Source organism: Odocoileus virginianus, chromosome 4 (genome assembly GCF_023699985.2).
Source record: "Odocoileus virginianus isolate 20LAN1187 ecotype Illinois chromosome 4, Ovbor_1.2, whole genome shotgun sequence".
Classification (NCBI taxonomy): domain Eukaryota; kingdom Metazoa; phylum Chordata; class Mammalia; order Artiodactyla; family Cervidae; genus Odocoileus; species Odocoileus virginianus.
The window spans coordinates 85,829,890-85,854,719 of NC_069677.1; the positions used below are offsets into that span (position 1 = coordinate 85,829,890).

Consider the following 24,830-nt stretch of genomic DNA (forward strand, 5'->3'; position numbering starts at 1 on the left):
GCTACGGGGATCTATATCTGAAAACATCTGTTTAGATAAGCTTCACAGGTGCCTCAGTATTAAAGAATCCATCTGCCAAGCAGGAGACCTGGGTTCGATCACCGAGTCGGGAAGATCCCCTGGAGAATAAAATGGCAACCCACTCCATCATTCTTGCCTGGGAAATCTTAGTAAGAGGACACTGGTGGCTACAGCCATGGGTTGCAAAAGCTGGACACGACTTATGACTAATTAACAACAATACACACAAAAAATTTTTTAATAAACTATGAGTATTGAAGTACTTTCACGCTTCACAAATTGGATATTTCAAACATAGTTTACATCAACATTTCTTAGTACTGTAAAAGAAACATTTTTTAAATTAACACATATGAAAAATTTTAAATGTTGAAGTGTTTTTACTCTGCGTGAACATCTGAAAGTTTGACATTTTTTACTGCTTATAATTTTTAAAAATGACTTCTAAGTCATAGTCTACCAATGCTTATTGCTCAATTTTATTATGTTAAATTAATACTTTAGGAATAAATTTCTATGTAACAAACAAATCATTATAAATTCCATCAAATCACACTTGCTAAATGAAAGTTCAAACCCGGATAATATACTACAGTAACTAAACCTTGAAACATATGTCCAAGTGGACAAAGCTACTCCACGAATTGAGCACATATCTTATGATTCCATTCATTGAAATGTTCTCATAAACACCAACCAAACAGATAGGTCGTCTGTTTGCCTAGGTGGAGGGAAGGAATGTAACTTCTAATGGGTATGGGGCATGGGGGTCATGAAGCATTACAAACTGTGGTGAGGTTGCACAATCTGTGAACATATTAACCATTGAATTTATCTTTTATGGTGCATATAGGTTCAGTATGTATTACACTTAATTAAAGCCTGGGTTTATTTTAGTATAGTTAAAGATGGATCTTATACGTATAAATGTATCTTTTGACACGTCATAAATGGCTTCTCAGAATATAAATCATCTCATTAGAACATTGCAAAGAACTTCTTAGCCTTGTAACTGGCGATACCCATATCATGTGTAACATAGGAGCAAACAGTGAGACAGCTTCTGCATCCAATCAGTGTGGCCAGAAATCGGTCATCTTCAAGGGGTCTCCCAAGTTAGCTCACAGTAGAGCAAACCTCCGTTATAAAAATCGTTGCATTGTAAATTGGGAGGCAGTGAATCCATTCAAAGATTAGGCTTTCATTGGTTTTTAAAAGCCAGAAGGGGGATGGAAAAGTTTAACAACCAATAAAGCTCTAGTTTTGTGACATTTAACATCAGATAACAAAACAAAAAGATATACATATACTTTCTATGATAGAAAAAAAGATGACTATATTAGCAAATTACAGCAAAAAACTAATGTTTAAAGAGGCAAGAATCCTTATTTGTGATAAGCGTTGATCAGAACTAAGCCATTGATAGACTTAATTGAAATAGATCCACAGAAAGGGTATAATGATATGTGTAGGTTTGGATAGTGCCGCCAAATCATTCCACTACCACTTAGAATGATGACTCTGAACAGTGTCTTTTGCATGTGTAATTAGTTTCATGAGTCGTGGGTTAGGTGTCCTATCCAAAAGTGAGCCCTCAGAAAGGATGATGACACACAGAGATACACTGGAGAAGCCATATGAGAGGGACGGATAATAAGAGGTCAGCCACATGCTAAGGAATTTTAAGAGTGCTGCAACTACCAGAGCTGGAAGAGACAGGGAGGAGTCTCTTTACTAGAGCTTTTTGAAGGACTGGCCCTGAAACACCTTGGCAGGTCTCTTGGCCTTCCATAAGTGATAAAATTATTCCTGTTGTTTAACCAAGATTGGTGGGTGCTTCCTTTACAACCTTTTCTTGAAGTTTACCCGACAGAGGGAAAAGTTGTTAAAAAAATTTCACTCAGTGTTCCCATTTTTAAATTTGCTTTTATTTCTGAAATTTGGGTGATGATATAGTGGATCCTGCTGTGTTAAAATTGTCGGAGAGTTTTTGCCTATGTTCTCCTCTAGGAGTTTGATAGTTTCTGGTCTTACATTTAGATCTTTAATCCATTTGGAGTTTATTTTTGTGTATGGTGTTAGAAAGTGTTCTAGTTTCATTCTTTTACAGGTGGTTGACCAGTTTTCCCAGCACCACTTGTTAAAGAGGTTATCTTTATTCCATTGTATATCCTTGCCTCCTTTGTCGAAGATAAGGAGCAAAAAGATAAAGAGCAAAAAGTTACTAAGACACAGCTTTAATTTTAAAAACAAAATTGGCTACGGGGATCTATATCTGAAAACATCTGTTTAGATAAGCTTCACAGGTGCCTCAGTATTAAAGAATCCATCTGCCAAGCAGGAGACCTGGGTTCGATCATCGAGTCGGGAAGATCCCCTGGAGAATAAAATGGCAACCCACTCCATCATTCTTGCCTGGGAAATCTTATGAACAGAGGACACTGGTGGGCTACAGTCCATGGGGTTGCAAAAGAGCTGGACACGACTTAGTGACTAAATAACAACAACAACAACAAAAATAAATAACTTGAGGTATTGAAGACTTTCACAGCTTCACAAATTGGATATTTCAAAACATAGTTTACATCAACCATTTCTTAGTGCTGTAAAAGAAAATTTTTTAATTAAACATATGAAAAAATAGAATGTTGAAGTGTTTTACTTGGTGAAATTCTGAAAGTTTGACAATTTTTATAACTGCTTATAATTTTTAAAAACTGACTTCTAAAGTCATAGTCTACAATGCTTATTGCATCAATTTTATTATGTTCAATTAATACCTTTAGGAATAAACATTTCTATGAACAAAAAATTCATTATAAAATTCCATCAAAAATCACACTTGCTAAATGTAAAGTTCAAAACCCGATAATATACTACAAGACAAATAAACCTTGAAACATAATGTTAAGTGGAAGAAGTTACTCACAAAAGAGCACATATCTTATGATTCCATTCATATGAAATGTTCTACATAAACACAACTACAAACAGAAAATAGGTCAGTGGTTGCCTAGGGCTGGGGAGGGAAGGATGTAACTCCTAATGGGTATGGGGCATTGGGGGGGTCATGAAGCTATTACAAAACTGTGGTGATGGTTGCACAATTCTGTGAACATATTAAAACCATTGAATTGTATGCTTTATATGGGTGCATTGTTCAGTATGTGAATTACTACTTAATAAAGCTGGGGGTTTTTTTAAGGGAAGGTTCAAAGGATGAGATGCTAAATAGCAGAAGATAAATATATCTTTTGACAGCAGCACAAAGATTCTTTCTCAAGGAATATAAAGTCTCTGGAAAGCAATTGCTAAAGAATCTTCTGTAGACCTCTGATAACTGGGAATACCCATCATCAGCTAAAACAGAGAGGAGCAGAAAGCAGTGAGACAGCTGTGAGCCACATCAGTGTGGCTCCCAAGATAATTTCAAGTCATCTTTCAAAAGGGGTCCCCAAGCTTAGCTCTACAGTAGAGCAAACCTCCTGTTATAATAAAATCAGTTGCATTGTTAAATGCGGAGAGCAGGAACTCCATTAAAGATTAGCTATCATTTTTTTAAAAGCCAAGAAGGGAGGGAAGGAAAAAAGTTTTAACAAACCAATAAAGCTCTAGTTTGAGACATTTAACATCAGATAACAAATAACAGAAAAGATATTACATATACTTTCTATGATAGAAAAAAAGTATGACTATAAAAGCAAATTACAGCAAAAGAAAACTAAATGTTTAAATTGAAGGCAAGAATCCTTATTTGTGATAAGGGTTGATCAGAACTAAGCCATTGATTAGACTAATTGAAATGAATCCACAGAAAGGTTAAAGATACTGTAGTAGGTTGGATAGTGGCCGCACAAAACTCATGTCCACCCTCCACTTCAGAATGTGACTCTGGAACTAGTGTCTTTGCAGATGTAATTAGTTTCAATGAGGTCAGGCTGGGTTAGGGCGTGTCCTAAATCCAAAGAGTGGAGCCCTCAGAAGAAGGGGAGAGGACACACAGAGATACACGGGAAAGAAGGCCATATGAGGACGGGGACGGGGATAAAAGAGATCCAGGCCACAAGCTAAGGAATTTTAAGGAGTGCTGCCAACTACCAGAAGCTGGAAGAGACCAGGGAGGACTCTTTACTAGAGCTTTGAGAGGGACTAGGGCCCTGACAACACCTTGAGACAGGTCTCTTGGCCTCCATAAACGTGATAAAATTAGTTCCTGTTGTTTAAAGCCAAGGAGTTGGTGGTGCTTCCTTATGAGACAACAGGGAACAGATAGTTGCCATGAAGTGTAGCCACCAGACCACCAGAGGGCACTGTCTACCACCAAAAAAAAGTGAAGTCGCTCAGTCGTCTCCGACCGATTTTTCAACCAAGAGTACTGGAGTGGTTGCCACACCAAATGTGGACTCAATATACTTCGCCAGGTTGATAGAGAAACACATATAGTGTTCAAGTATAACTTGTACCTTTCCAATGATAGTAAGCAAGTTAAAATGTATCCTTTAAATAATTTACAACTTTAATCAACTTTCTGGATAGCTTGTGACCTTTCCAAGAACTTGACTGGGAGCTGCTTTTCAAGAACATCCTTGTTTGGCAGTCATTACACGTCCCCAGGAGGTTATCTGTAGGACAAATTTCACCAACAATTTCCCTTCCAGGAAGAGATGTGTATTTTAAATTTCCATAGACAGAGTCTAATTCCTCTCCAAGAAAGTAATACTAAATTACATACTCACTAGAAATGCACAAAATTGGCTGGTTTTCCCCAGCCTTGGCAATACTGATCTAGAACCAGCAGCGACATGCACCCCAAGAACAGGACTAACGGCCTGAGACCCACATTTCTCAGCTCTGGTGCTTCACCAGCCTGATGGTACTAAAGATCCCCAGCCTCCCCTAAATGTTTCTCCAGTCAGGCATTGGCACAACTGACTCCCCTTGCTGAAAGGCCTAGAGCTCACCACACAGCACTGGCTCACACGCCTCTGCAGGGAGATGGTCTTGCTCCAAATTAATGATGTTTGCAATAAACATCACCCTTCTCCCCGGTTCACTGTGCCAGGGCACCAAAGGGACAGGCACCATGGTGGTGACTCAAGAACAGACCTCTCACCGTGCGCATGCATTTGACTAATATTTGACAGGAATCCTCACCAGAGAAAACTGTCTCTTCAATACATGGTGCTGGGAAAATTGGTATCACATGTTTAAAGAACTGAAACTACACTCCTATCTTCTACCACTCACAAAAATTAACTCAAATGAATTAAAGGCTTAAATGTTAGACTAGTAACCATAAAACTGCTAGAACAAAACAGGAAAAAAAAACCTCCTTAAAATGGGTCTTAACAATGATTTTGTTGGATTGGAAACCTAAAGCACAAAGCAACAACAACCAAAAAAAGAAAAAAAAAGTGAACTTGTTTCAAACTGAAAAGCTTTTGCACAGCAAAATAAACCATCAACAAAATAAAAGGAAAACCTACTAAATAGAAAAAAGATTTGGAAATCATAGTAGCTTATAAGGGATTAATAACCAAAAATATATAAAGAATTCACACAACTCAATAGCAAAAAACAATTCAATTTTTAAATGGTCAAGGACCTGAATAGACTTTTTTTTTTTTAAAAAAAAGACATACAAATAACCAACAGGTTCATGGGAGGTGCTCAACAACACAAATTACCAGGAAATTGCAACTCAAAATCGTGAAATATTGCCTCTCATCTGTTAGGATGACTATCATCAAAAAGACAAGAGATAAAAGCTAGAAAGGCTGTGGAGAAGAGGGAACTCATACCCTATTGGTACATCTATGGAAAAAAGTATAAAGTTTCCTTTAAATTAAAAATAGCTCTACCATATGATTCAGCAATTCTATTTCTTGATATTCATCCAAAGGAAATGAAAACACAATCTCAAATAGATATGTGCACTCCCATGTTCATAGCAGCATTATTTATAATAGCAAAGGCATGGAAACAACTTAAGTGTCCACTAGTAGATGAATGGATAAAGATGTGGGGCATATATTGTGGAAGACCATTCAGCCACAAAAAAAGAAGGAAAGCCTGTGATTTGTGACAACATGGATGAACTTGAGGGAGTTAGGCTAAGTGAAATAAATCACAACGAGAAAGAGAAATACTATAGGATCTCACATGTGGGATCTAAAAATACAGACTCAGAGAATAGAGACTGGAGGTTGCCAGATGGTTGGGGGGAAAGGTGAAGAGGGTCAAAAAGGTACAAAGTTCCAGTTAGAAGATAACTAAGTCATGGAATGCATAGCATTGATGACTATAGTCAACACTGTGCTACACATCTGAAAGTTGCTAGGAGAGTACATCTTAAAAGTTCTCATCAACAGGAAAACTTTGTAATTATATAAAGTGATAAGCTGTTAACCATATTTAGTGTGGTGATCATCTTCTCTCTATATATATATACATATCAAATCTTGCAGGAAACCTTAAACACATCCATGTTCATTGCAGAGTTATTCACAAAAACCAAGAGCTGGAATCAACCTAAGTATCCACTGACAGTTAAACAGATAAAGAGAGTGTGGTCTCTACATACTGTGGAATATTACTCAGCCTTAAAAAAGGAAATCTTATCATACACTAAAACCTGGGTGATACTTGAGGGCATTAGGTTAAATGAAATAAGCCAGTCACACAAAAAAATACTTAGATTCCACTTTGTGAAGTATATAAAGTGGTCAAATTCATAAAAACCAAGTAGAATGAGGTTACCAGAGGCTGAAGAGAAGGGAAATAGGGAGTTGTTGGTTAAGGGGTTTAGATTTCTTCCAGTTACGCACCATGCAAAAGTTCTAGAATCTGTTCCTCAGTAATCTGTTCCGCAGTAATTGGCATATAGTTAACACTGCTGCACTGGGCATTTAAATGGTGAAGATGGTGTATTTTATGTTCTGTGTTCCTCACCACCATAAAGAAGAATAGGCATCCCACACCTGCTTGCCCTGTCTTCTCTCTGCTGGTCAAGCCCTGCAGGGACCTGGGATGGCTCAGCACTCAAGGCACCCAGCACAGGGGAGAGGAGGGTGAGGTTGCAGCGAAGTCCAGGAGCATTGCCTGTGTTATCCAGCCCATATGTGTGCCCGACACACAGTGACACAAAACAGCACCAAAACGTCAGAGTCTGGAGCCAAGAAAGGATGACTGCAGGGCCATGCAAGGAGATGGGTGCCTCACATCCTAAAATCTCTGGACTCCCTGAAAGGTTTCAGCAAAGGCCTTTTATAGGAAAGTTGAGGGAGGGACCTGATTGCAAACTTCTTGGATCTTTGTCCTTGAGGTCAGGTAAGGGTCAGGTCACAATGTACCTGTAAACCTCCACCAAAACAAATGTCATTTCCTGTCCTGACAAGGGGCAAGGCCTCAAGGCTCAACCTTTGCCCTCCCAGGTACAGGCCTGGCTAAGAGGAGGGGGTCCCTGGTGCAGCACCCAGTCTGGGTCTTCCTACCAGTGCCCAGGCCCAGCTAGGAGGCATACCTCAGATGGCAGCACCCTCAGAATGGGTCCCCAGACCCTGCACAGCCATCATCATGGAGGGGACAGGCACCCTCAGCTGTTCACTGAAACTAGAGAGAATCAACTGTACAAGATCAATAGGAACAAACACACGTTGCAGCAAATACCAGTCAGGTTGGTTTCCTGCTCACAACCACAGAGGTGGACCTGAAGTAATGGACTTGAAGTAATGATGTGCAAAGTCCTTGCAACTTAACCCTGACCTCTGGCCTCCTGGGGTAGACACTGAGCTAAGCTGTGCCAGGTTTTGAAACTGAATGGAGAGACTGAAACTGTTGGAAGCGGTCACCTTCTTGGCCATGGTGTTTACTCCAGTTGTGAGGTCTCCATGACTGTGACCCACGGAGATGGCCCCCCGCCATGAGGTCACAGATGTGGAGATGGGGGGAGAGGTTCTCTGCTGCTGCAAGGTCTGGGCCCTGCCAGTGAGCTCTGTAGGACACAGCCCTCAGGCTGTCCCCACTGGCCCTGAGGTCAGGGGGCCTGGAGGGCCCCGGAGAGAAGGCCCAGACCTGCCTCTGTCCTGACAAGAAAGGGGCAGGTCCCACCACACAACCATCACCCTCTGAAGTCCCGGTCCTGGCTAAAAGGAGGCAGAGCTCCGTGGGCAGCTCCCTCAGGGCCAGGTCCCCAACCCTGCCCAGCCATCATCTCTAAGGGAGCAAAGAGCGCAGGACCCATCTGGCCCTCAGGCTCCTCAGGCCAAGCCCTGCAAACTGCATTCTATCAGGCCTGCTGCTGCCATTACATTACAAGGGAGCAATGGGGAAGAAGTTTACGGAGGACTCAAGGTCTGGGCCCACCCAGAGAGTGGCCTTGGCAAGGGCTCTGGAGCCCTGCAGGAAACAGCCCCCAGCGTGTTCCCTGGGCCCCCCAGCTCGCCCACTAGGCAAAGGCCAGTGGGTAAGCTGGTGGGTCCTGGAGAGAAGACCAGGATTCTCCTCTTACCTCACTCTCCACCTGAGGACCACAGTTGGGAAAACCACAGACTGTTGGCTGAAGGCACGCTAAGGGTGGCTCCTTGACGGTTGCTCGCTTGGAGGAGGGGCCCACTGTGGCAGCCAACCAGTGGCTGAGCAGGCTCACTAACGGTTACTCACTGACAGTTGCTCGCTTGGGGGAGGGGCCCACTGTGGCAGCCAACCAATGACTGAGCAGGCTCACTGACGGTCACTCGCTGACAGTTGCTCGCTTGGGGGAGGGGCCCACTGTGGCAGCCAACCAGTGGCTGAGCAGGCTCACTAACGGTCACTCGCTGACAGTTGCTCGCTTGGGGGAGGGGCCCACTGTGGCAGCCAACCAATGACTGAGCAGGCTCACTGACGGTCACTCGCTGACAGTTGCTCGCTTGGGGGAGGGGCCCACTGTGGCAGCCAACCAATGACTGAGCAGGCTCACTGACGGTCACTCGCTGACAGTTGCTCGCTTGGGGGAGGGGCCCACTGTGGCAGCCAACCAATGACTGAGCAGGCTCACTGACGGTCACTCGCTGACAGTTGCTCGCTTGGGGGAGGGGCCCACTGTGGCAGCCAACCAATGACTGAGCAGGACCACTAACGGTCACCCATTGACGGATGCTCGCTTGGAGGAGGGCCACTGTGGCAGCCAACCAATGGCTGAGCAGGCCCACTAAGTGTCGCCCACTGACGGTTGCTTACTTGGGGGGAGGGGCCCAGTGTGGCAGCCAATGGGGAGGGACTATGAAGGGTCTCTGGGTCTCCTCGCCTGGAACAGGTTTGGGGACTTAATGGCGTCTAAGGGCTGCCTAGGGCTCCTCTTGTAGCTCAGTCGGTAAAGAATCTGCCTGCAGTGAAGGAGGCCCGGGTTTGATCCCTGGGTTGGGAAGATCCCTTGGAGAAGGAAATGCCAAACCCCCTCCAGTACTCTTGCCTGGAGAATCGCACGGACGGAGGAGCCTGGTGGGCTGCAATCCATGGAAAATGCTAGGAGTTGGACACGACTGAGCGACTTCACTTTCACTTTTCACTTTCATGCATTGGAGAAGGAAATGGCAACCCACTCCAGTGTTCTTGCCTGGAGAAGCCCAGGGACGGGGGAGCCTGGTGGGCTGCCGTCTATGGGGTCGCACAGAGTCGGACACGAGTGAAGCGACTTAGCAGCAGCAGCAGCAGCGCTTCCTCTAAGGAAGGATGAGAGACTAGGTTTCCTGTCTCCATCTCTGCCTATGAGATCATCTGCCTCCAGTAAAGAAACGTTGGTTGAGACATGACTGTGTCTGGCTCCAATTTTGTCATCCAGGAGGACCTCAATAATGGTGTAAGATGACCATCTGTTTCCCCTGGTAGAGAATAATAACAGCAGACATTCAGTGTCCCCACTTGCCACACCTGCTCTAAGCACTTTTATAGTATTAACTCGTGTCATCCTCACCACAGTTATAAGAGGAAAGCACGATCATTATTCCCATTTTACAAACGAGCAAACTGAAGCACGGAGATGTTGAGAGCCGACCCCAAGGAGCCGTAAGGAGCTGAACCGGGGGCAGCTCCATGCAGGTTTCCCCTGCCTGTTGACTCCAGTTCACATGTCTGGGACCTAACAGGTGCTCACATATTCACTGGAGGATGCGGATGAATGAATGCTGCAGGCAGCCAGTGCCCAGGTGACCACACACCTTGTGAAGGACGAGAACCCTGAACATATCATGTTGCTGGCATATCATGTCACTTTGGTTTGAACCCTAATGATTTAGGAAATACAGAATAACCCACTAAGCAAGAGCAAAATCAGTTTAAATGGAATCACAGTTATACATAAAAACCCCAGAACCTATAACTTCTGACCAGGTGTGCAGGGTGGTTTAGATGGGAATTTGGATCCAGCACAATAGCCTACACATCACTTTCGCTCAGATCCGCCAACCAGGTCATGAGTCAGATGGTGTCCTGCAGCTTTTTCCCTTTAATTCATTTCTCCTCCACCCTTAGGAAGGTATCCAAGTTTTTTTCAAAACCAGGCTTTAAGATTTGTTCACAATTCAAATCCTTTGTGTGATACTATACTAGGTATAAGTGAAGGGTGTTTTCACTTCATCCAGAAGATAAGGGAAGGATCGTCCACCTTAAGTGTATATTTTCTGCTTGCTGCTGTAACAAATTACCACACGTTTAATGTTTTAAAGCAACATAAATTAATCAATTTAACAATTCTGGAGGTTGGCAGCCCTAAAAATCAACGTGTCAACAGAGCTGTGTTCTGTCTGAAGGCTCTAGAGGAGAACCCATCTCCTTGCTTTTTACAAGTTCTGGAGGTTACTTGCGTCCCTGGGTCTTCACCATCTTCAAAGCCAGCAATGCAAGCATCGTCAAATCAGTCCCAGTCTTCCTCCATGCCTCTCTTGGCTTTTATCTCACATCTCCTTGTGCCTCTGGCCTTCCTGCTTATCTCTCATAAGATTTGTGATTACACTGGGCCCATCAAGAAAATTCAGGGGTATCATCCCATTTCAAGATCCTCAATTTAATTACATTTGCAAAGCCCCCTTTTTCCATATAAAAGGACATCCACAGGTTCTGTGATTAGGACCTGATGTCTAGGAAGGGGGAGGGGACAATCACCTGTGCCATTTCCAAACCCTATCTCTTCTTTTCTCTCAAAATCTTCAGCTCTTTTTTGAAGATTGTGTCACTTTTAACCAATTAAAACTCCTTATTATGTAACCCAGTGATACCTAAAGTTTGCTGCATATTGGAGTCAGCTTTTGAAACTCCCAGTGCTTGGGTTACACCCAAGCACAATTAAATCTCAATGTCTGGGGAAAGAGCCAGACATCAGAGTTTTTTTTTTTAAAATAAGATCCCCAGGGAATTCTAACATGAAAAATTGGAAATGACTCTATAAGTAACATGTGTGTGTGTGCACTCATGCCCAGTAGTGTCTGACTCTGTGACCCCATGGACTGTAGCCCACCAGGCTCCTCTCGCCATGGAATTTTCCAGGCTGAATACAGGAGTGGCATGCCATTTCCTATTCCAGGGGATCTTCTCAACCCAGGGATCAAACCCACTCATCTTATGTCTCCTGCATTGGCAGGCAGCTTCCTTACCACTGTGCCACCTGGGAAGCCCCCCACAATGAGCAACAGGCTCACCCAAACCACCCCAGACCCCTTTTCACTGACCTGCTACATAATTTGAGGCCTGGTGCAAAATGAAGATGCAGAAACCCTTGTTTCTTAAAAAAAAAAAAAAAAAGCTTTAGGACAGAAACAGCTGGAGGCACAGACCTTGAGGCCAGCACATTATTCAGTATTTTCTTCCCTCCACGCTTGTCCTCCTCTCTGAGGAGGTCAGTAGACATGTGACAGTTCCATCCAACATCCTGGCTTCCCAGTTCCTTGACCTCTAAATACTAACACGAGTCCCTCTGCCCACTTCACCTGGTTCATCCGTACAACCCCTGAGATCCTGATCTCAAAGCATCCCACACTGAACCCCAGGACCCAACTTGGCTCCAGTCTACAAGCTTGCTTCCAGGGGTGTCCTGTCCTCAGAGACCTCTGTCCCATCAACCCTACTCTTTTTCACTTACTATGAATCTCCAACATTCTGGTGTCTTCTCTTCTGTCCTCAGAGGCCATAGCCCTACACTACGATCCTTGCCTTGCAAATGTCTCTCCCTGTGTTACGTGAGCCTGAAAAAACACCAGCTCTCCAACCTTGCAGCCGCACTAGTGGGTGGATGATGCCGGGAGGAAACTGAAAGAGGCTGGTTGGGCTGTCTTGACATTTATGACCGCAGATCTCAAATGGGCCCCCAACTCTGCTTGTCACTGCTACCTAATTCCCTAATAAATTTACTTTCCTGTTCTGTAAGATGGCTACACTTTCCTCAAGTCTCCCCAAAGAATCCTTGTTAACAACCTCAAATCGTTCATCCTTCAAAGGGAAAATAGGCTCTCCCCCAGGAGAGCTACCCAACATCCTACAGCTAGACCCCCACACACAGCCTTTCCTGTCACAGGAGGTGTCCTGAGTCCAAGACCAAGCCCCTATCTGAGCCCTAGGACCCATCCACACTTACCTTCCCACACATTTTGTTCTTGAATTATTCACTTTGTCTCTGTCACCTATTTTTACCTCTTTTTGAGACAATTCCTGTTGCATAAAAATACTTTCCTCTCTCTCTCTCCTAGCTTTAAAAACTCCTTTAAAAGAATTCAAGTCATACAAAACATGTTCTCCATGACTACAACAGAATTAAGAAATGAATAATGGCAAGGTATCTGGAAAATCCCCAAATAGTTGGAAGCTTAAAAAATATACTTCTAAACACCCTTGGTCAAAGAATACATCATAAAGTAAATTAGAAGTTATCTACTTTATTTTTATTTTTATTTTTGGCTGCACTGCACAGCTTATGGAATCTTAATTCCCCAACGAGGGATTGAACCTGGGCCCTTGGTAGTAAAAGCACAGAGTCCTAACCACTGGACCACAAGGGAATTGTAGAATTATTTTTAAACTGGTGGAAAGTGAAAGCACAACATATCAGTCTTTATGGGATGGCACTAACATAGTATTAAGAGGGAAATTAATAACCCTTAGTGTCTATATTAGAAAAGAAGAAAGAGTTCAAATCCATGATCTCAGCTTCCATAGTCAAACCACAAAAACCAAAACAAACAAAAAGAAGCGCAACACGAACCAACGAGGAAGATGAGCCAATAAAACCCCAAGTGAGAAGAGAAGAAATAAACATTAGAAAAGAAATATAACCAGAAAAAATAGAGAAAAATATCAATGAAATCAAAAGCTTCTTCCTTAAGTAAATTAATAGTTTTAACCAGACAGATCAGGAAAAAAAAATATGCAAGACAGAAATTGCCAATATCAGGAGAGACGTGGCATTGCTATGGATATTACAAGGATTAATAAAGGCATATTATTATGAATGACTTCATGACAGAATCAATAACCTAGATAAAATATACAAATGTTTTGGAAAATATGAATTAAGCTCTCAAGAAGTAGAAAACCTGAGTAGCCCTACATTTTGAAAAGAGAGATCCAAATAATCTTTAGGGGAAAAAAGAAAATAATTGCTGAGCCACAGCAGGTGCCCACCTTCCTGACCTCACTTGTTGATTTGATGAAGAAAGTGCTGCCAAGGTGACAGGCTTGGGTAGCTCAGCCAAGCTGTGCTTGGGAAAAGCTCAGTCATGAAATCACTGCTCTCTGTAAATCTGAAAGTCACCAATCAAATGCACTCGGATCACACTAAAAAGAGAGGGTTGAAGAGTTCTAATTGCTTGTCCACACTGTGACACACCTTTGGAGATTCATTTTCAGTTAAACTTTGTGGGCACAGAGATTTCACTGGGAGAAATTTTATATATATACACACACACAAATGTATATCCTACTTGTTGTTTAGTTGCTAACCTTGTCCGACTCTTTGAGATTCCACGGGACAGTAGCCCACCGGGCTCCTTTGTCCACGGGATTTCCCAGCAAGAATATTGGAATGGGTTGCCATTTCCTTCTCCAGGGGAGACACTTAGCACCCATAGGAGTTATGCAAGATGAATTAAAACATTCCGGCAAGACGCTTGGCACACAATGGGAGTTTCATAAACACTCTCGCCCACGTGGGGACGCACTGGGATCCCACAGAGCTGGGTACCCGGCCAACACCTGGAAATCTGTTTTGGGGACCTTTTTTTTCTCTCATTCCCTCTTTTGAGTTTCTCTGAAGCAAGGAACGGGATCGAGGTCCTAAGAAGCAGGTACCGTGTCGAAATCATTAAACTGTATTCAAGAAAAAAGCAAGCATCCTCGTTTTGCAGTGGATGACCGGCGCCTGCCCAAGAAAATTGTCAGCACTTGTTTTTCTCCTTTGGGGTTTCTCCTGCACTAGTTCTTCATTCAAACTGCAGTAAATCTTCAGACCCTTTCGACTCACCTCCGTCTGGTTTATGCTTTAGGGGAAGCCCCTCTCCACCCGCGCAGACCACCGCTCCGCTCAGTACGTGGCTCAGAGGCGGCATCAACAGAGAGCGCTTCGCGGGGAGGGGGCGGACCCGGGAAAGGGGCGTTACAAAACATTCAGGAACAGACCGCCCCTCTTAGGAGGGGAGGGATCCAGGACCGGAGCCTCTTTCTCTACAAGTCACAGCGCTGGAGCCTAGAACCCAGGTCTTACTGGCTTCTCAGACTGTGGACGGGTCTCCGCAGCGCGCGCCGCCGGTGGCCCACGGCCCGGATCGCTCTCCACCCAAGGGCCCCGCTCGCCCTGCACACCGGCCATGTCGTCCTACACCCGCGTGGCGCTGGTCACCGGGGCCAACAAGGGCATCGGCTTCGCCATCGCGCGCGACCTGTGCCGGGAGTTCCCGGGGGACGTGGTGCTCACGGCGCGGGACGAGGCGCGGGGTCGGGCGGCCGTGCAGCAGCTGCAGGCGGAGGGCCTGAGCCCCCGTTTCCACCAGCTGGACATCGACGACCTGCAAAGCATCCGCGCCCTACGCGACTTCCTGCGCAAGGAGTACGGGGGGCTCAACGTGCTGGTCAACAACGCGGGCATCGCCTTCAAGAGTAGGTGAAGGGGTGGGTGGGATGTCTCCGGCTCTCCGAGGGCGCCCGGCGACGAACTGCACGCGCCTCCCGCCCCCACCCGTCCACGGGAGTGATTGGAAAGGCAGCGCCCCCGCTCCCCCCCCCCCCCTCCGCGGGATGCGCTCAGCTCTCGCCTCCCACGGCCGGTTCTCGCTTCCCACGGAGTCGCGGGAGCGGTTCGTTTCGCTCGAGAGCAGCCGCGGTGCCGGGCACAGCGTGCCCCGCCTGCCCGCAGGCCTGTGCGGGCCTGTGCGCCACAGTGCGCCACCCGGGACCCTCCCAGAACCGTCAGCTGCTGAGTTTTGCAAGAGAGTCGGTCTCTGGGGAGGGGACCACGCCCTGCTAAGCTCATCAGCTTTCTAGTGCCAGAAACATTTGCTCTGCGAAGGGTCTCCAAGCTCTCTTTGGGCTTTCGCTTTCCCTCAAAGGGCGCATTCACAAACACCAGGAGGCATCTGCTCGGGACAGGAAGTGAGTCTGAGACACGGATTAGCGCGCAAATGCACGCTGGTGGACTTGGGTCTCTATAACGCCGGGCTTTGATAGGCTCTGGCAAAAAGGAAGCGAGTGTGGTTCCCACCCCCAGGGAAGCTCCGCTTGTTATCAAACAGAGAGGGTTTGTTCTGTTTTTGTTTTTTGTTTTTTAAGGGTGGTTTTAAGTAGCATCTTCCTTTGGAGAGGGGCAGGGAGACGGAGATTACTTGCTCCATGACTGGAATAAGAAAGTTATTGATCTGTCTTGTGCTGCGGGTAGAAATAATAAAAGGCCGGCCTCACAACCTAGTGGGAAACAGAAATCTAAGAGGCCGAGCGGAGGAAAAGGAAGCATTGTGAAGCTTAAGTCTTCATCTCCCTTGGCCTTGGGCATTGGGTAGCCCGGGGCACCCGTTCGGGCAACTCAGTCTGCCGGGCTTTATGCGCGCTCAGGCGGGGAGTTGGCAGACACCCCTTTGGAGCCCACAGCTGAGGGATGGGTGGAGCACACACAGGGGGCACACTGACCCCATCTGGCAACCTTCGCCCCTCGGCGTGTGGACCGTCAACCATCAGTGCCTGCGACCCTGGGCACTGCGAGAATCGCAGAATTGCCAGCCTCAGCCCCACACCTGCTGAACTGTAATCTGCATTTTAGCAGAATCCCCAGGTGCCTCCTCTTATGCCCTTTCAAGATGGGTTTGACCACTGCTGCTCCAAGTGTGACTCGCAAACCAGTAGCTGGAGCGTCCGCTGGGAACTGAATTAGAAATGCAAATTATGAAGCCCCACCCCGGAACTCCTTAATCCCCAAATCTGGGGGCAGGTCCCAGAAAGCTGTGTTCTAACAGGCCCTGCGGATGCTGCAGATAGAGGCTGGACGTCTGAGAACCACCAGCCTCCTGGCTTTAATTTATTTACAAAGTTTTGGCTGTGCTGGGTCTCCGTTGCTGTCCGAGCTTTTCTCTAGTTGCGGCAGTCGGGACGACCCTCTCGTTGCGGTGCGCAGGCTTCTCATTGCAGAGGCTTCTCTTGTCGCATAACACGAGCTCTAGGGTGCTCGGGCTTCAGTAGTTGTGGCGCGGGGGCTCCGTAGTTGCGGCTCCAGGGCTCTAAAGCACAGGCTCAATGGTTGTGGCCCACGGGCTCAGCTGCTTTGCAGCACGTGGGATCTTCCCGGATCAGGGATCGAACACATGTTCCCTGCATTGGCAGGCAGATTCTTTACCACGGAGCCACCAGGGGAGCCCTTGAAATTGTTTTCAAGTTACCTTGCTCTGCTTTTAATCAGAGATAAGATCCCCTTTGTCTTGAGAATTTCAGGGGGGAAATGTGTGACCTTGTTTCCTCCTCTTTTTGAAAAGCTGATGATCCAACACCCTTTGACATTCAAGCTGAGGTGACACTGAAGACAAACTTCTTTGCCACGAGAAATGTCTGCAACGAGTTACTGCCGATAGTAAAACCTCACGGTGAGTCCAGCTTTGCCGACGGTTAGGTTGGCCTCCCTTAGCAAGGAGTGAGCCACAGGGACCTGTCCCCCGGGAGTGTCCTGGGGGGGCTATTTCTCCACAGGGGAAAAAGTAGAAAACTGCGTTATTTTCTCATGGTATCTGGCTTCTTTCTCATTGGAACATTCCAGCTTTGTTTGAAAGACAGGTACTTTGCTGTTCGGTTGTCAAGTTGTGTCTGACTCTTCGAGACTCCATGGACTGCAGACCGCTAGGCTTCCATGTCCCTCACCATTTCCCGGAGTTTTGCCCAAGTTCATGTTCATTGAATCGGTGATGCCATCCAACCATCTCATCCCTCACCAAATTTATGGAAGAATCATTTCACTTTTTCTCCCTAACTTGTGTGTTGGTAGGCATGAATTCCCTTAGTTGTGCATAGATATGTGCATGTTTAGATACTTGATTCATCGAGGAGAAGGGGACAACAGAGGATGAGATGGGCGGATGGCATCACTGACGTGATGGACTTGAGTTTGAGTAAGCTCTGGGAGTTGGTGATGGACCGGGAAGCCTGGCGTCCTGCAGTCCATGGGGTCAAAAAGAGCCGGGCATGACTGAGTGACTGAACTGAACTGAACTGAAGGAAGGAGAGGGGATCTAAATGAACCATTTTGCAAATGGCTACCCGGTTGTCCCATCACCATTTATTAAAGGCTCAACTCCCACCTCCCGCAAAACAACAATAAAAGATACGCATGATACACAGCAATCTTGGATCCCAAGTCATTAACTCAAACTTAGAAGGAGGTGTTGCAAGTCCCATAAGGCATCTTGCCTTTGAACAACTTCAGCAAGTCATTCTCAACTCCCCAAGGTGACCAGTCCTCACCCAGCTCACCCGTGGCCTGGGGAAAGGGTCTATTCTTGCATGATTATGAATTTGTCTGTATTCTTTTCTTCTCATAACCAACCTTTGCCAAGCTGATTCAGAACATCCAGAGGAAACTTTTCTTTATTAGGAAGTATCTTACCCACACCTTCACGTATTCACTAAATAACATTTATTACTGTTTCCACAAGCATGTATTGAGCACCTACCATAACCCAGGCATTACTCTGGTGCCTGCGTCACAGTGGTGAGCGTTGTGGGCACAGACAGTCCAGTTCGTGGAGCACAGAGTCCAGTCGGGGAGACTCACTGACAAAGAATACTAACTGTGTAAATCACAACTCTGCTGCGAGATGGGGACAGAAAGCTGGCTTCTCTGAGGACTTTCTTTCCAAGAAATCAATCATGATTCTTAGGGAAAGAAGAGCTCTGTAGCTTTTTTCTTGAAAATGTGCTTTTCTTACTGAATGTTTTTAATAAAGATGATCTCCGGTGCAAAGATATTTAAATCTAAAAGATGCATGGTGAGAGGTCCACCCGCCTGCCCATCCCCAGTTTCCACAGGTAATTCTCTTTACTGATTTCTTTAGTGGGATGGGATCATAGAAAGCTCACAGGTAAGAGTTAGAGGTACCAGTTCAAGGAAGCTTTGGGACCAGAGGCATGGAGTTGGTGAGTGTCCAGGGCCAGGGGGATGAAGTTTTTCTAATTTGATTGGCTGAGTGATTGATTTTTGGCGGTGCTGGCTGTTGCTCGGGCTTTTCTGTAGTTACAGTGAGCAGAGGCTATTCTTCGTTGTGCTGGGCAGCCTTCTCCTTGCAGTGGCGTCTCTTGTTGTGGAACACGGACTCTAGGGCGAGAGCTTCGGTAGTTGTTGTTCCTGGGCTCTGGGGCACAGGCTCCGTAATTGTGGCAATGAGCTTAGTTGTTCCAAGGCATGTGAGATCTGCCTGGACCAGGGATTGAACCAGTGTCTCCTGCATTGGCAGGCAGATTCTATGCTACTGAGCCAGCAGGGAAAGCCTGGGGATGAAGTTTTTAAAGGCAAATCTAGGGAATTCCCTGGTGGCCCAGTAAGCTAGGACCGCTCTCACTGCCAAGGGCCAGGATTCAATCTCTGGTGGGGAACTAAGATCCCACAGCCGTGGGGCATGGCCAAAAATAAAATTAAATAAATGCAAGCATTTATTTATTTTCTAAGCAAAAATAAATGTATATAAATTTTTGCTCCCCCTTTATTAAAAAAAAAAGACATTATGTTTGCCACCTGGCTTTCTTCACTTACTGTATCTGGGACTCATTCCAGGTCAGGACAGAAAGTTTTCTTAATCTTTTTTTATAGCTGTGTAGTGCTTCACTGTAGCTGTGTCTTTTACCAAGTATCAGGAAGTCTTCTCCCTACGGACTTTAGAATCATAGAATTTGAAAGCTGCAAGATATTGAGGAAAATTTATATTCCTATACCTTCAGTTTATAGAAAAGGAAATTGAGACCCAGAAAAGTGAACACAGTCAGGTAGTAATAGAACTGGAAACAGTATCCCCGTTTCCTAACTTCAATCAAATCAGGATAATTAGTTCTAGTGAGGGAAGGATCACAGTATGTCAAATGACTGTGAACAAGCCATTTTGAAAGGTAAAAGAAAGCTTTAGGGAGGGTGGGGCCCAGGGATCAACCCAAAGCTGGTGAATCACTGTCTTTAACCAGTTTTCTGTAACAGTATTTACCAAAGCAGGAATCTTCAGTTTGCAACACATTGAGAATAATTGTGACTTTTCAACAAACCTCATGTTTACCTAGAGGACAAAGCGCTGAACATCATAGCCCCTTGGATTATAGGGAATCACTTTCTCCTCATTCAAAATTGATTTAAAAGCCACTCTTTTTTTTTAGCTTTATAATGCCACTTTAAAGAAAGTTATCCAGCTCATTTGTTGGTTCAATATTGAGTGAATAGGTTAAGCAACTGTTGAGCCACTTCAGTTCAGTCTCTCAGTCGTGTCTGACTTTGCGACCCCATGGACTGCAGCACACCAGGCCTCCCTGTCCATCACCAACTCCCAGAGTCGTGATGGCATCCAACCATCTCATCCTCTGTCGTCCCCTTCTCCTCCCACCTTCAATCTTTCCCAGCATCAGGGTCATTTCAAATGAGTCAGTTCTTTGCATCAAGTGGCCCAATTATTGGAGTTTCAGCTTCAACATCAGTCCTTCCAATGAACACTCAGGACTGATCTCCCTTAAGATGGACTGGTTGGATCTCCTTGCAGTCCATGGGATTCTCAAGAGTCTTCTCCAACACCACAGTTCAAAAGCATCAATTCTTCAGCGCTCAGCTTTCTTTATAGTCCAACTCTCACATCCATACATGACTACAGGAAAAAACCATAGCCTTGACTAGATGGACCTTTGTTGGCAGTGTCTCTGCTTTTTAATACGTTGAGCCACTAGGGGGAGCTATTTGCCCACTCTTTCCGGGATGCTCTAGAGGTTGTTTGCAGACAGGTGGGGCCACCTGACCCTCAAAGGGTAGTGGTGATGGGGGTGTGTCTCAGTCCTTCTCAGGGCTGATTGGGCCAATTTAGCCGCTGCCACTGTCATCCCTTGGCCCCTCCCCCAGAGGTGTGCCTTGAGATCAAAGAAGACGCCTTCCTCTTAGAAGGTTATTTCCACCAAAGGCTTAGAGTAGCTCCTGTAATTTTTTTTCTTTTCTTCCCTGCTTTCCTGTTTGAATTTAATTCCTTGTACCAGCCAAGCATTTGAGAGCAAAGCTGCTTAGCAACTAATGAAGAACGTAACTTCAGCAAAGCAGAATTCCTGATCAAAATATTGAGACGAATATAATCATTAAAATAAAAAAAGAATCTTGCCAAGCCAAACTGGGGGAAATACTATAAACCAATGGCTTAGAGGCTTCAAGCTCACTGTCAACTGCTCTAGACTAAAACAGACTAAAAAGGACAACTAAACACAATCCGTGATTCCACATTGGACCCTGGATGAAAAAAAAATAACTTGTAAAGGAAGATTATTGAGACAATCCGGGAGACTTGAATATGGACTATACATTAGATAATAGTGTTGTACCCTGATAAATATCTTGAGTGTGATCACCTTTGTGGTTATGGAAGGGAGCACCCTTACTTAGGTATACTAAAGCGTTTAAGGTGAAGCCTTATGCTACCTGTCTACAATTAAGAGAAAGAGCAAAAGCGAATGTGGCAAAATGTTAGCAGTTGGTGAGCTCAGCTGCAGGTTATATGGATGTTTACTAAACTATTCTTGCAACTTCTGTGTAGGCTGCAAAGTTTTTGGAAGTTAAAAGTTAGGAAAGAAATAGGTATTCCGAGAGAGAGAAAAGGAAGGAAGGAAAAGAAAAGAAAATACTGAAGAGTCTTAGGTGCTTGGGACTACATGGGATGCTCAGGTACAAGGACAGAGTGAGGCCATCTCCATATGGGGCTGGGCCTGCAAAGATACCCCAGCAAGTTCACATCCCACCCCACAAAGGTGTACCTCTGGTGAATGCCACAAGTGAAATAAAATCCAGTTATTCCGTTGGATGCAGTGAACATGGATTCAGGATAACATGGGAGAAAAGAACTCCCCAAATCTGGTGTTTCTTGATGTTGGACAAATTGGTTTGGGGATCTCCACCAATGCTTCAGATTGCTTTCTAGTTTTGGGCCTAGTTTATTTTATGGACAGAACTGTCTCTTTAGTAGCTGTGAATCATTGCTAAAATGAAGATTAACTCATTAAACTAATTATATTTAATTATTTGTTAACTACGGGCTAAAAAAAAAGTGATGAAAATCAAATTCGGGTTGGAGATGCAACCCCTTCCGCATGTGGGAGTATCCATCATTAAGGACAGACAAGGGTCATCGGCAAGGGATGGCTTGACTCTGACTTTGGCACTCAGGTATGCAGAGGTGGCCCGTTGGCCCTAGGAAATAATCTAAAGGTGAGGGCGCTGTCTCCAGGAAAGCAAGTTCACAAACACCTTGAGTGTGTGTGTGTGTGTGTGTGTGTGTGTGTGTGGTGTGTGTGTGTGTGTGTGTGTGTGTGTGTGTGGTGTGTGTGTGTGTGTGTGTGTGTGTGTGTGTGTGTGTGTGTGTGTGTGGTGTGTGTGTGTGTGTGTGTGTGTAGGGGGCTGTGTTTTACAGAACTATCTGGTGGTCCTGCTGCAGACCTGCCTCTTATTCACCTAATGGAAAATCACTGCTCTTTAGCACATGTTTTCAATGGAATTATGTTCTCATTACATTCTTTTTGGGAGGACAAAGCACAAAAAATTAAAATCCACAGGTGCCTTCTTGCCTCTTTTTCAAATGCCTTTTGGAGCCTTCTGTAATGACTACTAGAATCATTTCTTAAATCAGAAATTAAGCCTGCCCCATGACTGAATCTCATGTTTGTCAGCAGTCAGCCGTCAGCTGATGATGGTGTACTTGTGACATGCTTCTGTATTTTCATTACCCTGTTTCAGGCAGAGTGGTGAATGTCAGTAGTTCACAGGGCTCTCAAGCCCTTGAAAACTGCAGCGAAGATCTGCAGGAGAAGTTCCGGTGCAAGACGCTCACGGAGGAAGACCTGGTGGACCTCATGAAGAAGTTTGTGGAGGATACGAAAAACGAGGTGCATGAGAGGGAGGGCTGGCCCAGCTCAGCTTATGGGGTGTCCAAACTGGGGGTCACGGTCTTATCAAGAATTCTGGCACGGCGCCTGGAGGAGAAGAGGAAAGCTGACAGGATTCTGCTGAACGCATGCTGCCCCGGGTGGGTGAAGACGGACTTGGGGGGCGCTCACGCCTCCAGGACGGTGGAGGAGGGGGCTGAGACTCCCGTCTACCTGGCCCTCCTGCCGCCAGATGCCACCGAGCCCCATGGTCAGCTAGTCTGCGACAAAGTCGTCCAAAACTGGTGAATGTCTGCTGCGGCCCTGGAGGCTTAATAAATGTCTGGGGAGTGGATGAATGAGTTGTGGCGTGGTAGTTTTATTCTGTTTCTGTCCTTGGGGAGCCGCGATGACAGTCTCCCTGTGAGGAAGCATCTGGTTCTGGAAGGGAGCTGAGCGATTTTGTTCTGCCCAAACTCTAGCCCTGAGAGGGAGACAAACCTAGTCCAGTCCAGTTCAGTTCAGTTGCTCAGTCGTGTCCAACTCTTTGCGACCCCATGGACTGCAGCACGCCAGGCCTCCCTGTCCATCACCAACTCCTGGAGTTTACTCAAACTCATGTCCATTGAGTTGGTGATGCCATCCAACCATCTCATCCTCTGTCGTCCCCTTCTCCTCCTGCCTTCAATCTTTCCCAGCATCAGGGTCTTTTCCAATGAGTCTGTTCTTCACATCAGGTAGCCAAAGTATTGGAGTTTCAGCTTCAGCATCAGTCCTTCCAAAGAATACCCAGGACTGATCTCCTTTAGGATGGACTGGTTGGATCTCCTTGCAGTCCAAGGGACTCTCAAGAGTCTTCTCCAATACCACAGTTCAAAAGCATCAATTCTTTGGCACTCAGCTTTCTTTATAGTCCACGCTTACATCTGTACATGACTACAGGAAAAACCATAGCCTTGACTAGATGGACCTTTGTTGGCCAAGTAATGCCTCTGCTTTTTAATATACGGTCTAGGTTGGTAATAGCTTTTCTTGCAAGAGGCAAGTGTCTTTTAATTTCATGGCTGCAATCACCATCTGCAGTGATTTTGGAGCCCCCAAAAATAAAGTTTGCCACTGTTTCCACAGTTTCCCCATCTATTTGCCATGAAGTGATGGGATCGGATGCCATGATCTTTGTTTTCAGAATGTTGAGCTTTAAGCCAACTTTTTCACTCTCCTCTTTCACTTTCATCAAGAGGCTCTTTAGTTCTTCTTCACTTTCTGCCATAAGGGTGGTGTCATCTGCATATCTGAGGTTATTGATATTTCTCCTGGCAATGTTGATTCCAGCTTGTGCTTCATCCAGCCCAGCATTTCTCATGATGTACTCTGCATGTAAGTTAAATAAGCAGAGTGACAATATACAGCCTTGACGTACAACCTAGTCCAGTGGTCACCAGATAATAGAGGGCAGCAGAGACACCTGGAGGGTGTGATAAACCACTGTTCAGCATCGGGGCCCAAGGGCGTGCATTTCCAACGAGTTCCCGGGGGCTGCTGGCGTGGGGATTGCACTGAGAGAACCACGATTCTCCGGAGCGGTCCCAGGGCTACAGAGTGGGTCCCATCCATGTTCCAGCTGTCACTTGCTGTTTCTTTCTCTTTTTTTCAGGCTCTTTTCTTTTTTTATTTATTTGGCTGGACGAGGTCTTAGCTGTGGCATGTGGGATCTAGTTCTCCGATCGCAGATCAAACCCGGGCCCCCTGCATGAGAAGCGCAGAGTCTTAACCACTGGACCACCAGGAAAGTCCCTCCCTGGCTGTTTCTATAAATGCATCCTGTTTCCTTAGTTCTGTCCACCCAGCTTTATAACACATTCTGATTTCCCATATTTGAGTACATTGAAACTGGTTCCGACACGAAGTTGTGTGGCTTGAAGGACTTGGGAGGAATGTCCTTATCTTGTTGGGTTATGGTTTCCTCCACAGCGGGTTTCCCATTCAGATTTTGCATTCTGTGTTCTTGCCAGGATGTGCACCACCCCTCTCATCTCGTTCATCCTGGACAACTTTGTCCAGGCCATTTCTTTGCTCCGACAGACATGGATATCTTCTCCTTAACCTGTTCTGCTCCCCTGTGAGCTCCAGCCCGGGGTGATGCTTCCAAGTCCTCCCTGAGCCTCTGTCATCATCTCTCTGACAACAGGCAAGCCCACCACTTTCAAATCGGGTTGGTTTTGCAACCAGCCTCC

General features: G+C 45.6%; 2 protein-coding genes across 4 annotated transcripts in view; one reads left to right on the forward strand and one right to left on the reverse strand.

The window, feature by feature from the left end:
• SETD4 (SET domain containing 4) overlaps window positions 1–8,674 on the reverse strand; it is a 102,849-nt gene extending 94,175 nt beyond the window's left edge. For both annotated transcript variants that reach the window (XM_020913811.2, XM_020913787.2), the window contains exon 1: window positions 8,531–8,674. The gene's annotated coding sequence lies outside the window, so the exon portion shown is untranslated. The remainder of the gene's footprint in view (window positions 1–8,530) is intronic.
• A 5,972-nt stretch (window positions 8,675–14,646) lies between these two features.
• Window positions 14,647–22,955, forward strand: LOC110150809 (carbonyl reductase [NADPH] 3). Of its 2 annotated transcripts, XM_020913878.2 has the most exons (3): window positions 14,650–15,138; window positions 16,998–17,105; window positions 22,469–22,955. In XM_020913878.2, the coding sequence occupies exons 1-3, from the start codon at window positions 14,850–14,852 to the stop codon at window positions 22,903–22,905; spliced, it is 834 nt and encodes a 277-aa protein (XP_020769537.2). In that variant the 5' UTR covers window positions 14,650–14,849; the 3' UTR covers window positions 22,906–22,955. The 2 variants fall into 2 exon arrangements, with proteins under 2 accessions (XP_070323055.1, XP_020769537.2); XM_070466954.1 differs by lacking the exon at window positions 16,998–17,105 and having other exon boundaries at window positions 14,647–15,138.
• Window positions 22,956–24,830: the final 1,875 nt, after the last annotated feature.

Coding starts and splice junctions, on each gene's coding strand:
- LOC110150809 (XM_020913878.2), top strand. CDS start 14,850: ATGTCGTCCTACACCCGCGTGGCGCTGGTCACCGGGGCCAACAAGGGC. Junction 15,139..16,997: donor CGCGGGCATCGCCTTCAAGA/GTAGGTGAAGGG, acceptor CTTTTTGAAAAG/CTGATGATCCAACACCCTTT. Junction 17,106..22,468: donor GCCGATAGTAAAACCTCACG/GTGAGTCCAGCT, acceptor ACCCTGTTTCAG/GCAGAGTGGTGAATGTCAGT.